Consider the following 18,904-nt stretch of genomic DNA (forward strand, 5'->3'; position numbering starts at 1 on the left):
CTGATCAGAGAGCTTTAAAATCAGCAGGCGATCCAGACCAGCCCTTGTAATTAGCAGATGAGCTGCACTTCAATGATTAAACCACGAGGAACAGATGAGTGCATGTCGTGTTCCGCTCAGATTGCAATGGAAGCCGTCATTGCGTGTGTTAAATGCAGCTCTCTGTACAGTAAAAGCAAGCTCAGTTTTATTAGTTGTACACAGACCACAACATAAAACACTACTATACCTCATGCTTTCACACACACACACACACGTCACAACCGGATGTACTTTGTGATATAAGCGGCCTTTTGTTTACTTGATGGCATGCTTCATTGATGTAGGAACATTTTGACAAAACCAGCCCAGCCGGCAGCCCATGGTTTCCCAAAAAGCAGCACATTTGAGTTTAACCACAGGCAGCTAAACTGAGCCGTCACCTTCCACTTAGACAGAACCACAGAATGCCCGTGGTCTGGGCCTGAGGCTGGGTTATGGCTGCTCTCACTCAGCCCACTAGCTGGGCCCTGGCTAAAGGCTTCCTCTCCCCCACACAGCCCCACTGTGGGCAGGCCACCCCTTGACCGGGTAACACAGAGCAACGCCCTGAGAGCTGATTTAGCTAGACCACTGAAATAAGAGAGAAAACAACTAGTGTGTTTTGGTAGGTGATAATCAAGCTGATTTAGGTGAGAGAGAAGGGAGAGCGAGAGAATAAAAGAAGAAAAACTGATTCAAAGTCCCCAAAAAATGACCATAAAAAAAAGGAGAGACTGAGGTAATAAAATAGAAAACAAGTGTTTAGTGGGTGAGCATCTATTTCCAGTCAGCTAGTGAAAGGGATCAGTGTTGAACCTAAAGAGGTGTGTCCTGCCAGGCCGCGAGGTCGGTCTGCTTTCTGGGTGGGTGACTCATGTGTCCCAAATGGCATCCTATTCCTTATAGTGCACTACTTGGACCAGGGCCCATAGACCTCTGGTCAAAAGTAGTGCACTATGTAGAATGCAGACATATGGCTGTTTGAACAGGCCACAACACTAATAATGAAACCATTTAGAACAGCTGGCTGGCTAGGCAGAAAGAAAACACTAAAACAGGTGTAACTTTCACTTATTTTTCACAGGTATCATCTTATCAGTTCATCTACGTACATCCTCAACAGTTTACAGAAAATACTGCTAACTTTGATTTGAAAGACTACATTCACAAGCAGGAAATGGATACTTTAGACAACCATTCTTGACCCTGAAAAATTGCATACTTTTCAAAACCGATGGGTTCTCTTCTGACGCAAGTTTTGAAAACAAAGATAAGTCACATGTGTGAACTGATGTGTGTGTGTGTGTGTGTGTGTGTGTGTGTGTGTGTGTGTGCTCTAGCCACAGAACAGTTTAACTACTAACTGCAGGGAAAACGATGAGGGAAAAATTGCACAGTTCGCTTTATATTTATTTCCAGGCAGTAAATCTACAGAGTCATCGGTTGATGAGAGTCACTCAATCGTCAGCGCTGGAATGCACACAGCTTTTTTTTTTTTAATAGGGCAGCGTGACAACATGCCTGTCTCCCTCTGGAGGATTCTTTACTGTGTGTGTGAAACGTTGACCTCCTTCCTCATCCATTAAACCCTGCTAGAACCATACATTAAAACCAGTAGATGGTGATAGGAATACGTGAATGACGTCAGTGCTATGGAAAACTCCCAATGTCGCATGAAGCCAGAAGTATTTGAATTTGAAGTGCGCCATTTTGCTGAATGGGGCTGAATGGCACCAACAACAACAAAACATTTATAAGGATCATGGTCAATGTAGTCATTCTCATCCTGCCCGAGAGAGTCAACCGGGAGACTCCCGACCCGTGATTGGTCTGTGTCAGCACATGGTCCTGTGTGACGAGAACGTAGTATTCAGAATGGTTTTCTATTTAATAAAATATCTTGATTTTTAGCGACAATTTTAATAATTCACAGTGGGGATCAAACTTCAAACTAATTTTAGCCCAAAACCGCAGTCGCCAACAAAAATTGTGGGGGTCGTTCTGGCGATTTTATTTCACATAGGCTTCAAGGGCAGACCAGGGCTTTCGGCAACGCTAGGTTGCTATGCACCAGACCGGACACTGGGGGTAAAAACATGGCTGTTCATTCCAGCTCACAGTGTGTGTGTGTGTGTGTGTGTGTGTAGTGCTGCCTTTTACTGTCCTACCCTTACATTTACAGGAATCCATCAGACTGCACATTAAATTCCTCCTTTCTCTTTACTTGACCTCTAACCCCCTATTCATAGACCTCACCCTGGTCCTTTAAGCACCATCAGAGTAGGACTTTTCCACTCTATTTTTTCCCCTCTCCTCTCTCTCTCGGTCATACTCACTTTCCCACCCTCAACTCGTCTGTCTTGTTGTAACCAAAACTCAACTGGTTACAGATACAGTGGAAGTGGGAAGTTTACATACACCTTAGCCAAATACATTTAAACTCAGTTTCACAATTCCTGACATTTAATCCTAGTTAAAATTGTCTGTCTTAGGTCAGCTAGGATCACCACTTTATTTTAAGAATGTGAAATGTCAGAATAATAGAGAGAATTATTTATTTCATCACATTCCCAGTGGGTCAGACGTTTACATACACTCAATTAGCATTTGGTAGCATTGCCTTTAAATTGTTTAACTTGGGTCAAACGTTTCAGGTAGCCTTCCACAAGCTTCCCACAGTTTGTTGGGTGAATTTTGGCCTATTCCTCCTGACAGAGCTGGTGTAACGGAGTCAGGTTTGTAGGCCTCCTTGCTTGCACACGCTTTTTCAGTTCTGCCCACAAATGTTCTATGGGATTGAGGTCAGGGCTTTGTGATGGCCACTCCAATAGCTTGACTTTGTTGTCCTTAAGCCATTTTGCCACAACTCTGGAAGTATGCTTGGGGTCATTGTTCATTTGGAAGACCCATTTGCAACCAAGCTTTAACTTCCTGACTGATGTCTTGAGATGTTGATTCAATATATCCACATCATTTTCCTACCTCATGATGCCATCTATTTTGTGAAGTGCACCAGTCCCCCCTGCAGCAAAGCACCCCCACAACATGATGCTGCCACCCCCGTGCTTCATGGTTGGGATGGTGTTCTTCAGCTTCCAAGCCTCCCCCTTTTTCCTCCAAACATAACAGTTGTCATTATGGCCAAACAGTTCTATTTTTGTTTCATCAGACCAGAGGCCATTTCTCAAAAAAGTACGATCTTTGTCCCCATGTGTAGTTGCAAACCATAGTCTGGCTTTTTTTTTTTTTCCTGAGCGGTATGACGGCTGCGTGGTCCCATGGTGTTTATACTTGCATACTATTGCTTGTACAGATGAACGTGATACCTTCATGCGTTTGGAAATTGCTCCCAAGGATGAACCAGACTTGTGGAGGTCTACAATTTGTTTTTCTGAGGTCTTGGCTGATTTCTTTTGGTTTTCCCATGATGTCAAGCAGAGGCACTGAGTTTGAAGGTAGGCCTTGAAATACATCCACAGGTACGACTCAAATGATGTCAATTAGCCTATCAGAAGCTTCTAAAGCCATGACATAATTTTCTGGAATTTTCCAAGCTGTTTAAAGGCACAGTCAACTTAGTGTATGTAAACTTCTGACCCACTGGAATTGTGATACAGTGAACTGAAATAAATCTGTCTGTAAACAATTGTTGGAAAAATTGTGTCATGCACAAAGTAGATGTCCTAACCGACTTGCCAAAACTATTGTTTGTTAACAAGACATTTGTGGAGTGGTTGAAAAACGAGTTTTAATGACTCCAACCAAAGTGTATGTACACTTCTGACTTCAACTGTATCTTCTCAGGCTCCATCATAGCAAAGATGATTGACAGTGGCATAAATTATTATTCTTTTTTTAAATGGTTTTATTCATGCTATTCAACCAACTGCACCCTTTACAGTGTCATGAATGGCAGGAGCTAGTGTGAGACGTTGAATGAACAAAAACAACTGACATGGACCACTCCCTGTGTGGCATGAGTTAGATGGTACTAAACAGTGTAACGGTAGGAGGAGAGGGATCTTCCCTGTGTGTGTGTGACCACAGTGACCTCAGACAGACAGACAGGGAAGAGGAACAACACGGACCGTTTCGCCACACTCCTCTCCACTACGGTTGGTGTGCTCAGCTGTGTTACACGAGGACATTGGGCTGACAGACTAAGCACGCTAAGCACTAGCCTCGTCCCATACCCTCTCCATCTGTTCTTAACTAACCGACAGACGCCTACCCTAGCCAGGTCCACATTTGTTCAGCCAACTCCTATGGTCAGTGGCAATGAGCACTGGAGTTGGCTGAACAGGACAAATACATCTGTGACCAGGCTAGTGCTGTCCCTCCAATAACATAATATAGCATAACATAACCCTTATCAGGCTCTAGTCATTCATCCCTCCTCCTCCTCTAGGATAAACAAGCATAGAGTTCCCACTAACTACTCTTTCCTTCTTGGATGCTGACCCTGCCAAGTTTATCACCAAACCTCTGGCATAACGCTCACTATTGGAGCCAAAGGAAGCAGAGAAATCACATATACACTCTAATAAGTGCTTAAGGGTGTGTAATGTACAGGTAAACACATTGGCGGGTGCTGGGTGAAAGCAGAGCAGTGCTGTCTGGGCTTAGTGGAGATTTAGACTAGTGTTGAGAGGGAACAATTCAAGAGAAGTGCTGGAGCTTCTGTGGGTGAAACCTAGCTACATGGAATACCACACACCCAGGCAGAGGCTGTTTCTATTGGCAGTGAATCATAGAAACGGGATCACTTTCATGCAACTTCAAAAGGGAGGTACAATACTATGTGGGCATTGTTCTTGGAGGGATATTTCTGTGAAGTCTGAAAACGAGATAGCACACCTACTGTAACCTGATGCTGAAGGCCCAGGAGAGGAAGCAGGTCCAACTAAATGGCTAACCATTGATCAGGTGATGATGTCATCATAAGACAGTAAACCATAAGTCTGGCACCTTCAGTACTACTTCTTGTTAGTACTATGACTACTTCCTCTTCTTCAACTGGCATGGCGGCAAGTAGTGGTAGTACTGACACTCAGAGAGATCAGATCCTCCCGCTCCCTTCTCTTTCTTCCGCTCTTTCCTTGTCAGTCTCCCTCCGTTCCTCCCTCAACCTTCAGATCCAGAACCCTTAGTAAGGACTGGGACTTTTACTGCCAGTGCTGCCCCAACAAACAAATACACAAACAACCTGGGTAGTCAACCCAGGAGCAGAGGAGAGATTGACTGCATCACTTCTTGTGTTACAAATTCCAAATTGTCTATTCAAATCAGCTAACATAAGGCATGCAACAAGTTTCTTCAAAGTCCCAAAATACAAAACTAAGACAATGCGACGCAAAGTATTATATAGAGGCATGATTGACAAGAACTACCTGCCTTCTCAAATCACTCAAGCGCACAGCAAAATTTGCTTTCAGAAAACAAATTAACCAGCACCTCACAAAACAACGCCTCTCCTTACTGAACAATTAAAAAAAAAAAAAAAAAATCTATCCACTCCTCTTCCTCCCAAGAACATCTGGTGTTTGGGTTAAAGATAAGATGTGCCATTGGCACTGTGAACTCAAACAGGCTGTAAGAGAAACAGTGGAGAGATAGGAACAGAGAGATATTAGATTTAGGTCTCTCCGTGTCTTTTTCGCCGCATGACATTAGCTAGGCTTTAGCTGGAGGAAACTGATGTATGGGACTGTGTTCATTTTGTGAATTGCTCCACCCCAGTGTGACTCTGTTCAGCACCACTAACTTACACTTCAACCCACTATATCTGGAGGTGACTAAAATTTTACAAAAAGTCAAGGCCTTCACAGTTGCTGAGGCAACATACAGTACATATGGGATTGGGTAAACGGCTCCAATCTGGTGTGACTGAAAAACATTGAAGAACAACTCCACCAAGATTACCATTATACCACAAGAGAACCACTATGACCCACTGGGTGGTATTTAACATATTACGATTAATGAAAGTGTATCCATGTGCCAGCTTTTGTGTAATGTTACTAAGCATGGACTGTTGAGACTTGTGTATGAAAGTGTGTATTGTTTTCAATTTAGGGAAAGGGGGAGACCTAGTCAATTGTACAACTGAAATGTGTCTTCTGCATTTAACCCAACCCCTCTGAATCAGAGAGGTGCGGGGGGCTGCCTTAATCCACATCATCGGCGACCAGGGAACAGTGGGTTAACTGTCCTGCTCAGGGACAGAACGACAGATTTGTACCTTGTCAGCTCGGGGATTCGATCCAGCAACCTTGAGGTTACTGGCCCAACGCTCTAACCTGTCCATGAGCTGTCAATGTCTATAATGTTCTGTATTATGTCATGTTTTGAGTTGACCGCAGGAGGATAACGGCTTCGTTAGCAGCAGCTAATGGGGATCCTAACAAAATACTAAAAGTGACTCACCAGCAGACTGAGGATTGCACAGCTATGAAGCAACAGGCTGGCAGAAGTACAGTACATCATCCTGGCAGGACTCAACCACTTTACTAACCTCGGGCCCTCTACAGGCACACCAGGACCAGCCCAATGTACAACCTCAGGCCCTCTACAGGCACACCAGGACCAGCCCAATGTACAGTACATCATCCTGGCACGACTCAACCACTTTACTAACCTCGGGCCCTCTACAGGCACACCAGGACCAGCCCAATGACATCATGACCATCACTACAGCACTATTAACACATGCATCCTCACCTACCTTAGCCTGGGTGCCAGTTGGTTTCTGCTCTCTTGCCAACTCCTTATGGGATTGTTGGCATGACTGAAAGGCTGACACCCAGGTTACTGCTCCCTGGCATGTACACAACATTACAAACTGTCATCCAATGACAAATCATACTCCTATTGACAAACCTTCAAGCCAAGTAGAATATGGGACTAATAATGATCTGTCATCGGATAGGTGTGGTGTCATAATATTATGAGGAACTGTTTGTGTGTGTACACACACACACACACACACACACACACACACACACACGTGTGTCTTCAGAGGCATGTAGGCCAGCTCTGATAAAAGAGACCCATGCTTTATCACCCGTTCAATCATCACAGGAAACAGTCTGTTTGGAGCGCCCCTCTGTGCTGTGATGCGCGTGCATAGCCAATCCAATGGCATTCACACACACACTGCAGGCCATTTATGGCTTTCTACACCAGGAATTGGCCTGGAGGCCATACTTGACATGAAATAAGATCCAACGACAGACAGAGCTTGCGTGTGTGCACGCGAGTTAGGGAACTCATTCAGGCAGCAGCAAGACAAACAGAATAAACCAAAAGGATGGGACATTATTGGGAATCCTCTTAACTATACATTAGCTCATTAAAACAGATAGACAGCTCTCTCAGCAAAACTGACATTTACAAACAGGTGTCTGCAGTGGTGTAGACATGTTGCAAATCAACTATGTGATGTTTTAGAGACACTTCTTTCACAGACGTTTGAATATTCCATATACAGAAACATGGCAGTGTCAGTGATAAAACTGGATGGGAGAAGACAAGTATTTGTCAACATGTGGGCAAATAGAGTAGGAGGGAATATCTATAAAATCACTAATACCATTCATATCCCACTGTCAATACCACTACCACTATACCAGCAGCAAAACACTGGTTTGGACCAGTGTAGGTGAATCCATAATCCTACACAAAAATATAAAATCTCTCAACCATTTCACTGCTTCTCAATGAAAAATGACATTGTGAGCATGTGTGTGGTCTGGTTGGTTGTAAACTGATTTCCCAGATCCCTAATCAGACTAGACTAACATTTCCTCCTTGCAGACTAGAACACACACAGTGGAAGTGGGAAGTTTACATACACCTTAGCCAAATACATTTAAACTCAGTTTCACAATTCCTGACATTTAATGGTTGTAAAAATTCCCTGTCTTAGGTCAGTTAGGATCACCACTTTATTTTAAGAATGTGAAATGTCAGAATAATAGTAGAGAGAATGATTTCAGCTTTTATTTCTTTCATCACATTCCCAGTGGGTCAGAGGTTTACATACTAATTGAGTGTATTTGGTAGCATTGGCTTTAAATTGTTTAACTTGTGTCAAATGTTTCAGGTAGCCTTCCACAAGCTTCCCACAATAAGTTGGGTGAATTTTGGTCCATTCCTCCTGACAGAGCTGGTGTAACTGAGTCAGGTTTGTAGGCCTCCTTGCTCACACACGCCTTTTCAGTTCTGCCCACAAATTTTCTATAGGATTGAGGTCAGTGCTTTGTGATGGCTACTCCAATACCTTGACTTTGTTGTTCTTAAACCTGTTGGGGCTAGGGGCCAGTATTGAGAATTTTGAAAAAAATATGTGCCCATTTTTAACTGCCTCCTACACCAACTCAGAAGCTAGGATATGCATATTATTGTTCGGGTTTGGATAGAAAACACTCTGAATTTTCTAAAACTGTTTGAATGGTGTCTGTAAGTATAACAGAACTCATATGGCAGTCAAAACCCTGAGACAAATTCTGACAGGAAGTGGATACCTGATGTGTTGAATTACCTTTAAGCCTATGCCATTGAAACACACAGGGGCTTATTAATCGTTGAGCACTTCCTATGGCTTCCACTAGATGTCACCAGTCTTTACAAAGTGGTTTGAGTCTCCTACTGTGAGATCTGACCGAACAAGAGCCTTGGAACGGTGGTGGCCGATAAGACTCTGGCGCACGAGTTCATGTTGGGTACTCTCGTTCCAATACGTTTTAAAAGAGAATGCAATCGTCCGCCTTGAATATTATTCAAGTTCTGGTTGAAAAAGGCACTAATGATTTATGCTATACAATGTTTGACATGTTTGAACGAACGTAAATATTTTTTTCCCCCTCTTTCATGAAGACAAGTCCGGCGGGCGTAGTTCATGTGCTAACAACACGGAGCTTTTTGGACATAAATTATGAGCTTTTTCGAACAAAACTACATTTGTTATGGACCTGGGATCCCTGGAAGTGACATCTGATGAAGAGAATCAAAGGTAATGGATTATTTACATAGTATTTTCGATTTTAGATCTCTCCAACATGGCGGTTAGTCTGTATCGCAAAGCGTATTTTTCTGGGCGCAGTGCTCAGATTATTGCAAAGTGTGATTTTCCAGTAAGGTTATTTTTAAATCTGGCAATGCGGTTGCGACCAAGAGATGTAAATCTATAATTCTTTGAATGAGAATATAATATTTTACCAATGTTTTCGAATAGTAATTATTTAATTTGTTGTGCTGATTGACTGGCGGTATTGGAGGGAAAATATTTCCTCAACATCAACGCCATAGTAAAACGCTGTTTTTGGATATAAATATGAACTTGATAGAACAAAAAAATGCATGTATTGTCTAACATAATGTCCTAGGAGTGTCATCTGATGGAGATTGTCAAAGGTTAGTGCATAATTTTAGCTGGTTTTCTGCTTTTGGTGACGCGTGTCTTTGCATTGACAAAACATTACACACAGCTATTTTCAATGTACTGTCCTAACATAATCTAACTATGCTTTCGCCGTAAAGCCTTTTTGAAATCGGACAACGTGGTTAGATTAAGGAGATGTTTATCTTTCAAAGGGTGTAAGATAGTTGTATGTTTGAGAAATTTGAATTATGACATTTAATTGTTTTCAAATTTGGCGCTCTTGATATTTCACCTGTTGTTGATAGGGTGTACCAGGGGTGGGACGCTTGCGTCCCACATAGCTCATAGAGGTTGTTCTTAAGCCATTCTGCCACAACTTTGGAAGTATGCTTGGGGTCATTGTCCATTTGGAAGACCCATTTGCGACCAAGCTTTAACTTCCTGACTGATGTCTTGAGATGTTGCTTCAATATATCCACATAATTTTCCTACCTCATGATGCCATCTATTTTGTGAAGTGCACCAGACTTGTGGAGGTCCACAATTTTTTTTCTGAGGTCTTGGCTAATTTCTTTTGATTTTCCCATGATGTCAAGAAAAGAGGCACTGAGTTTGAAGGTAGGCCTTGAAATACATCAACAGGTACACCTCCAATTGACACACATTATGTCAATTAGCCTATCAGAAGCTTCTAAAGCCAAGACATAATTTTCAGGAATGTTCCAAGCTGTTTAAAGCCACAGTCAATTTAGTGTATGTAAACTTCTGACCCACTGGAATTGTGATACAGTGAGTTAAGTGAAATAATCTGTCTGTAAACAATTGTTGGAAAAATTACTTGTGTCATGCACAAAGTAGATGTCCTAACCGCCTTGCCAAAACTATAGTTTGTTAACAAGACATTTGTGGAGTGGTTGAAAAACGAGTTAAGGATTCCAACCTAAGTGTATGTAAACTTCCGACTTCAACTGTATATATAAAATTGTTTGGTTTCTTTGACCTTCAGAGGCTGAGCTACAACCTAAAAAAATACTTTGCTTGGGAAGTTAACTGTCACTATCAATTGACTAAGCTATGCACTTTCTGTACAATAGAAGATGTTTAAACCCAGACAGCTTTAAGAGAAACACTTGTGACCTTGTCTCGTTGGGTTAAACCACAGAAGAATAGCAGCCAGCAGTTAAATCTTACATTTTTTTCTGCGTTGGAAGGCCTACTCTGTCTGGGTGGAAAGGTAGGTCTAACTTTTGAAAGTATCATGCTCAGTCAGATTCCTAATGACATCTCAGATTTAATTATTTGCAAACAGGGACAGTTTCGTTGCAAACAAGGCACACTGATTTGGCATTGGAGAAATATGGTCAGTCCCTGGATGGGAGACCAGATGCTGCTGGAAGTGGTGTTGGGGGGCCAGTAGGAGGTACCCTTTCCTCTGGTCTAAAACAAAATACCCCAATGCCCCAAGGCAGTGATTGGGGACATTGCCCTGTGTAGGGTGCTGTCTTTCAGATGGGAAGTTAACCAATTGTCCTGACTCTCTGTGGTCACTAAAGATCCCATGGCAATTGTCGTAAGAGTAGGGGTATCCCTGGCTAAATTCCCAGTCTGGCCTTCATACCATCATGGCCACCTAATCATCCCCAGTTTACGATTGGCTCATTCATCCCCCCTCCTCTCCCCTGTAACTATTGCCCAGGTCATTGCTGTAAATGAAAATGGTGTTCCCAGTCAACTTACCTGGTGAAATAAGACAGACCCATCTTTGTTCATTCTTGGCCTGTAATTCCAGTAATGTGTGTGGTATTAAAAAAGATTCTGCTAATATGTAAAATGACATAGAATTACATGAAATGTTTTTAAAAAGGCAATTTCTCAAACCTGCAAATACGATGATAGATTCATGCAATGCTTTTACTATGAAGGAGATCTTTCCACCCATAGTCTTGTTCACGGTGGTCTGCGAACCCACAACCTTCTGGCCCGTAGCCCTGTGCGCCATCAAAATTCCTGCGTTGCCATGTAATGCTTAGAGAATGAAAAACTGCTTCTAAAACAGCATATCTAAGGCTCTGGTCTGTCCAATAAGTGATGGTAAATGGTTCTCTGCTATCCACTTTGTTTTAACTATTATTTTGGGTATAGGGGAGTGTTCTTATTTTTTATTTAACTAGGCAAGTCAGTTAAGAACAAATTCTTATTCACAATGACAGCCTACTCCGGCCAAACCCCGATGACGCTGGGCCAACTGAGAGTCCCATAGGGCAGCGCGCAATCACGGTCGGATGTGACACAGCCTGGATTCTAACCAGGTACTATAGTGACGCCGCTTGACCTGAGATGCAGTGTCTTAAACCGCTGCGCCGCTCGGGAGCAGGCAGGGTCATTTGTATTGTTTTTTATTTGACTTTTTTTTTTAAAGCTTTCACAGAGGGTTTAGGTAAATATATATTTTGTTGAAGGGAAGGCCATCCATTTCAGAGATGTACGATTTTCTCCATGTAACCCTTATTATAAATAACGTTCACTCCCTTAGCGAGCTCAACTAATTTCCCCTGACCTGAGCATCATCTTCTGTCTCAGTAGTCAGTACTATTACACCAACAGAGAGGAGGAACATGACTCCAGTTATAATGAAATGTACTAGTTCTCTTTCCAGCAAAAACTCCCTGTTGCTATTTGTTTTGCACACTATTAGTTTTCCCAGTGGATGAGTCGGTCGCCACCCCCTGATATTCTGTATGGTTACAGAGGCCCATCTCTTTGCAGTCAGTCATTCCTCCTAGTCTAAGTAGATGAACTGGTTGTAGGCCTTGTTATTCACAGACAGATGGCAGGGCAGCGGTGGTACCAGGTTATGAGTGGCCTAGCCTGAAGCATGTCAGAGAGCAGGTATGAAGTGGAGGGAGGGCCAGGGCTGTGAAAGGGCTGGGTGGGAGCTGGCTGGGGCACATCAGATCATTTACCAGAGAAGAGCAGGCCGTTTGTGGCCAAAAGAGGAACTTATGGGTAAGTTAGACAGGATGGAGACACGTTACCTAGCTACCACCCTGCACTTAAAGCAACAGAAAGGGGAAACAGATTTTTTAATGTGGCGAGTGAGCTGAAATATTTATCTTCTTTGAGAAAAAAACAGTCATTTCCTTTTAGAGGAGGGAGAGACGGTATCTTCTAATCGGTTACAAAAGGGACAGAAGTATAATGTTTTCTCCTAGAGAGAAACACAAGTAGGGTGTTGAAAATGAGTTGAAGCTATGGTGCAACATATAATGAATAGTTTATTCATGGTGTTTCTATCTGTTCCCATTCAAATATACCATGAATAAATCAAATAGATAGGGCATCTTAGTGTTTACCTGTACAGTCTTCTTGATTCTGTGGGAGGGACCAGGGTATTCAGGAGAATACAAGTCTGTCAGGAAGAGGGAATTGATCAGTGTAGACTTCCCCAAACCAGATTCACCTAGAGAAGGGGAGGAAGCAAAGAGAGGGGTAGGAAGATTAATTTCAAGAGTATACACCATCCAACGAATTGCTTACTTGCAGGTTCCTTCTTGATGCAACAATAAGAAATAAAAGATTATACAAACAAAGTAAATGGCTCAGTAGAATAGAATAAACATTTTATCATAAGTATTTTACAGGAAGGCACGATTTATAGTCCAATATTTACACTTGTAAATTGTGCAGTGTTTAAATTTAATATGCGATGGAGAGAGACAGGCGAGGGAGGGAGGGTGGGCTGAATATCTTTCCTCCCAGTCAAATTATTTTCCTGTCTGCATTTCGGGAATCTAATCAGGGATTCTTCTGATGAGGGAAGCCTGGGGGGTGGCAAAGTCATCATACTGTTACAGTGACTAAGTCTAACCACAAAAGACTTAGGGAATTTGTCTTCGATACAATAACAGTTCAACTTCATTTTGGGTCTCCCTTTCCAACATGCTGTATATTGAAACAATATCCAACCTTTTTCCATGATTTTAATTGACTTAGTGTATTTCAATGAACATGACCAAATATTTGTTCCATAGTACTCTCATTCAATAATATGCTCTGGAATTGGTATAAGGGCTACATTTTCCTTCAACATCTTTGTCAGATTTTCAGAGAACAATCCCAGGTGCCTCCTTATGTCTGGGTAGCCCAACGCCATCAACCGTATACATAGCAACGGTTGGCATGGGGACGGGGGCAATGAGAGCGGCTGAACAATGGGAGCTGTGTGATGAAGGGGGCGGGTCTGGAGTCACATGCTGGGCTGGCACAGGAGCGCATCACACTGCTGCTGCGTGCACCAACCGTGCTGCCCCTGCGTTTTCCTGACCTTTAGAAGAGTGCTTAGGCCCAGCCTCCAAAAACAACTCACTACTGCCAATTAACCAGCTACTGAACACTTGTGTGCAGGGAAAGAGAGTGAGACCGAGAAAGAGGCAGATGGAGAGAGCAATAGAGACACCACACAAAGGAGAGCACTCTTTCGCTCTCCATCCCTCAAAGAAGCTCTCTCAACTCACTCTTTCACATGGTAAATGTTTTCTGCAAGGGCTGCAGCCACACCGACCTCACAATAACGGAAATGTTTTAGCGGTTGGGCTGTTGAGGAACAACGTGGATATGATCATCTGTGTGGATATTTCTTCAGGACGGAAGTCAGGATTTAGGGCCTACTCCCCACTGAGAGCTGGCTGGAGAATGATGGAAGGTGGGGAGGGGACGTGTTGTGGTCTTGTGAAAACAGCGGGCTGAAATACGCCTGTCTTGAAAATGTCAGCTTGCATTAGGGAAACCATAAGCTGACAGAATGGCAGACCCAAGCGGATTCAGCCTTCAGTGTCTGTGAAGCTGGTCCAATACAGATTCAGATCCAGCAGCATTGATGGGCAGAGAGAAAGGAAGCTTAGCTCTATGGCCACATAGAAGACAGGAGCCAGAACACTACACATCGCTCTGGGTGGGAGGATGGAGTGAGGGATAGAGAGAAGGAAGGGAACAGGAGGGATGGAGCAAAGAGGGGGATGGCGGGATACCAGAGAGCAAGTTGTCTATTCAGACTTCAGAGCTGGGTCTGCTTGTTTTCTGAGGAGAGAGAGGGAGGGAGCGATAGATGAAGAAAGGATGGGAAAGAGGGTGAGGGAGGGATATCAAAGCTGATATAAGCTATTCAGAGCTGGAGTTGCAGAATTTGTTTGCGGAGTAGGCCTCTGAGAAAGGCCTCTTAAATCCCTATGGTCATGGAAATGAGAATTGGGATTTCCCTACACTGGGCTATAGCTGGGGCCTGGGAAGGGATCTCCCTGCACTGAGATGGGATCATTCACAGTGGTCTGATGACAGGGAAAACCGGCGAATTAGCATGGATGCTACTGTTGTAGCCTAACCCCCAACTCAAAATGTGTCATCGTTTGAAAACCAGTCAATTGATTATCTATCTACAAAGGGCAATAAATAGACTTAGCCTTGAAGCACTGCAGTGTTTGTAACGATGTGACAGATATGACACATGAACAGTATTAGGTGAAGCCTCTGATTGTACAGCTAGAACTGGATGCTATGCTGGTTTATGGGATGGGCCCTGCCTGGCCCATCCCCACCAGTGGCACTCCTTGGTCAGTAACCAACCCAGCCAGCAGCACACTTCCTTTAAAGGAAATGTCCAGCAGCTGTGTCAACCATGGAGGCTTATTCAGAGGAACTTCACCCTGCTCTGCATGCAAGGAGAGAGAAGCTTCCTGGGGCGGGGGAAGCAGGAAAAAGTTTGGATTGCAGAGAGGGAGGGGAGACAGTTTGTTAGTTCATTTGACGGCGCTGCCTTCTACTGCAGTGACACGGGACTGAAAATACACTGACTGCTAAAATTAAAAGTGCTTCTGTTCAGAAACTGGCTGAGGTAACCCTGCTTTCACTATATTTAACGTTCAGGTAAAGTATGTCTCAGATGATAGCGCGCATGTGTGTTTGTTGAAAAAGGGGATTTTCCCTTCAAATAGGGAACAGGAAAAAAGACGATAAAACTTTATAAGTCTGGCTAGCACATGACAATACTCTTTAAATATCTTCTGGCAAACCCATCAATTTCCTTTAACGAGTCAGCGTGCGAGTCAAATCCTACTTGTTTGTGGGGGACATAGTTTCCAGAGAAGATAAATACTTAAATGCATAAAAAAAAGTGTGTCAACAAAGGGCAACCACAATGAGCTGAACTACGGCAGCCTGCGGTGCAGTAGCCATTCTGGCCAAGATCAAGGTCAAACATTGTAAATCATTTGCAAATATTGACTTTTACCGATGGATGCAAACATCTGACTGCTGTGGCCCACTTTCACTGACTTGGGCTGCTGACAATCAGTTCTGACCAAGAGAGCCTAAAGCCTGTCGCATGCTTGCTTTCCAGTCGAAACAGTTCACGCATATATTATGACAATTTCGTGACGTTTTTGTTCATTTTAGTGTCCGGCAGTTTTTTGGGGGGCTGTTCGTGCACACAACTTTTTCACTTGAGGCAAGTCGAAGTTCAGTAGCCGAAATCTATGCCTCTTCGTTGGTGATTGGTCAACAGTACTACTCCTAGGAGTAGGAACTATGGATGGGATTCTTCAATGAAATGCTTGTTGTCATTCAACGAGAGACTGGTTTTCATGCGCTTTTTTCCACTTGAGAAATACTACAACAAACATCTCTGATGTAAAATTGCTCAAATAAGACCCCCTCTAAAAAAGTCAATTTTATTACAGACTCTTCTTTTACCCCTTTTTCTCCCAAATTTTGTGATGTCCAATTGGTAGTTAAAGTCTTGTCTCATCGCTGCAACTCCCATATGGACTTGGGAGAGGCGAAGGTCAAGAGCCATGCATCCTCTGAAACACGACCCTCCCAAGCTGCACTGCTTCTTGACACACTGCTCGCTTAACCCGGAAGCCAGCTGCACCAATGTGTCAGCGGAAACACTGTCCAGCTGGCGACAGTAGTCAGCTTGCAGGCGCCACAAGGAGTCGCTAGAATGTAATGGGACGAAGAAATCCCGGCCGGCCAAACCCTCCCCTAACCCAGACGACGCTGGGCCAATTGTGCGCCACCACACGGGTCTCCCGGTCACGGCCGGCTGTGACACAGCCTTGGATTCAACCAAGGGCTGTAGTGACGCCTCAAGCACAACAATGCAGTGCCTTAGACCGCTGCGACACTTGGGAGGCCTAATTACAGATTTCTTGATTTATCTTTGATTAATTTTGAATATTTTGAGCAAGTGTATACTGGCTGTTGTTAATACGGCATCTCAAGAGGGACAAGCAGTACGATTGCCGCTTTTCTCATTTTTCAAGCGAGAGGTCTTTTAACGAAGTATGCGAGACATTCGCGTCACCTTGCAGAGTTCTGCTATGAGCAAATTAAAACTAGTATGCGGTCACCTCTAAAATACTTTGGCACTCTTCACATTGCAACCAGGGCCATTACATGAGTTCTCTGGTAATGAAGAAAACGCACAGAGCGAAACACACCCCATAGAGCAGCAGAGAGTAAACAACATGCACTACTATCAGACGATGCATCTCCTACAGCATGACATGAGCTCAGCTTCAATTACCCTGCCATTCTAATTACATGCTCCAGACAAAATTGAACCTATAACTGTCTTTTTCCTGCGAGCGCAGCAAAGGGGAAATTCCAGGGAGAGACCACTTGAATGCTTCAACTCTACTCAGACTGACAGCAGTGGGTCTGGAATAACAGGCAGGCATTCCCCCTCTTCTCCTCCTCCCTCGTTATTTCTCTTGCTCCCACTCTCCTGGCCCTGGGGCAGGTGGGCATGGGTTGACTCGACAGCCCGCCGCCAACCACGGGGCCAGGGGACAGAATATGACCTCATTAGGGTGTTCACAGCCATTTCCTGTACAACCAAGTTTGGTACAGTGCCTTCAGAAAGTATTCATACCGCTTGACTTATTCCACATTTTGTGGTGTTACAGCCCAAATTCAAAATGGATGAAATTACTTTTCTTTTTTTTCACCCACCTACACACAATACCCCATAATGACAACATAAAAATATCTTCTTAGAAATGTGTGCAAATGTATTGAAAATGAAATAGAGAAATCTTATTCACACCCCTCAGTGAATAAATGTTAGAGTCACCTTGGGCAACAATTACAGCTGTGAGTCTTACAGGGTAAGTCTAAGAGCTTTACACACCTGGATTGTAGAATATTTGCACATCATTCAATTTTCAAGTTCTGTCAAGTTGGTTGTTGATCACTGCTACACAGCCATTTTCAAGTCTGGCCATTGATTGTCAAGCCGATTTCAGTCAAAACTGTACAACATTCAATGTCGTCTTGGTAAGCAACTCCAGTGTATATTTGGCCTTGTGTTTTAGGTTATTGTCTAGCAGAAAGGTGAATTTGTCTCCCAGTGTCTATTGGAAAGCAGACAACCAGGTTTTCCTCGGATTTTGCTTGAGTTTAACTCCATTCGGTTTTTTCTAATCCTAAAAAAATACTCCCTGGTCCTTGCCGATGACAAACATTCCCATAACATGATGCAGCCACCACCATGCTTGAAAATATGAAGTGTTAGTCAGTGATGTGTTTGCCCTAAACATAACGCTTTCTATTCAGGACATAAAGTTCAGGCATCCTTCTTTTCACTCTGTCATTTAGTTTTCTTTTCCAATTTTTTTGCAGTTTTACCTCAGTGCCTTATTGCAAACAGGCATCCTTTTTTGCACTGTCAATTAGGAGGTTAGTATTGTGGAGTAAATACAATGTTTTTGATTCATCATCAGTTTTATCCCATCACAGCAACTAAATGTTTTAAAGTCACCATTGGCCTAATGGTGAAATACCTGAGCGGTTTCCTTCCTTAGGAAGGACGCCTGTATCTTCGTAGTGACTGGGTGTATTGATACACCATCCAAAGTGTAATTAATAACTGCACCATGCTCAAAGGGATATTCAATGTCTTTTTTCCCCCCTCTTCCAAATAGGTGCCATTCTTTGCGAGGCATTGGAAAACCTCCCTGGTCCCTGTGGTAAAATGTGTTTGATATTCACTGCTCTACTGAGAGACCTTACATACAATTGAATATGTGAGGTACAGAGATAGTCATTCATACAGTTGAAGTCAGAAGTTTACATACAGTTAGGTTGGAGTCATTAAAACTTTTTTTTCAACCACTCCACAAATTTCTTGTTAACAAACTATAGTTTTGGCAAGTCGGTTAGGACATCTACTTTGTGCATGACACAAGTAATTTTTCCAACACTTGTTTACAGATTATTTCACTTATAACTCACTGAATCACAATTCCAGTGGGTCAGAAGTTTACATACACTAAATTGACTGTGCCTTTAAACAGCTTGGAATATTCCAGAAAATGTCATGGCTTTAGAAGCTTCTGATAAATTATGTCAATTAGCCTGAGTCAATAGGAGGTGTACCTGTGGATGTATTTCAAGGCCTACCTTCAAACTCAGTGCCTTTTCGCTTGACATCATGGGAAAATC

General features: G+C 43.1%; 1 protein-coding gene across 3 annotated transcripts in view; it reads right to left on the minus strand.

Moving 5' to 3' along the window:
• The window catches only part of LOC115175682 (septin-7-like), a 51,497-nt gene that overhangs the window by 21,867 nt on the left and 10,726 nt on the right, over positions 1 to 18,904 (minus strand). For all 3 annotated transcript variants that reach the window (XM_029735118.1, XM_029735116.1, XM_029735115.1), the window contains exon 4: positions 12,757 to 12,863. In XM_029735118.1, coding sequence (XP_029590978.1) covers positions 12,757 to 12,863 — 107 coding nt within the window. The remainder of the gene's footprint in view (positions 1 to 12,756; positions 12,864 to 18,904) is intronic.

This window comes from Salmo trutta, chromosome 36 (assembly GCF_901001165.1).
Source record: "Salmo trutta chromosome 36, fSalTru1.1, whole genome shotgun sequence".
NCBI lineage: Eukaryota > Metazoa > Chordata > Actinopteri > Salmoniformes > Salmonidae > Salmo > Salmo trutta.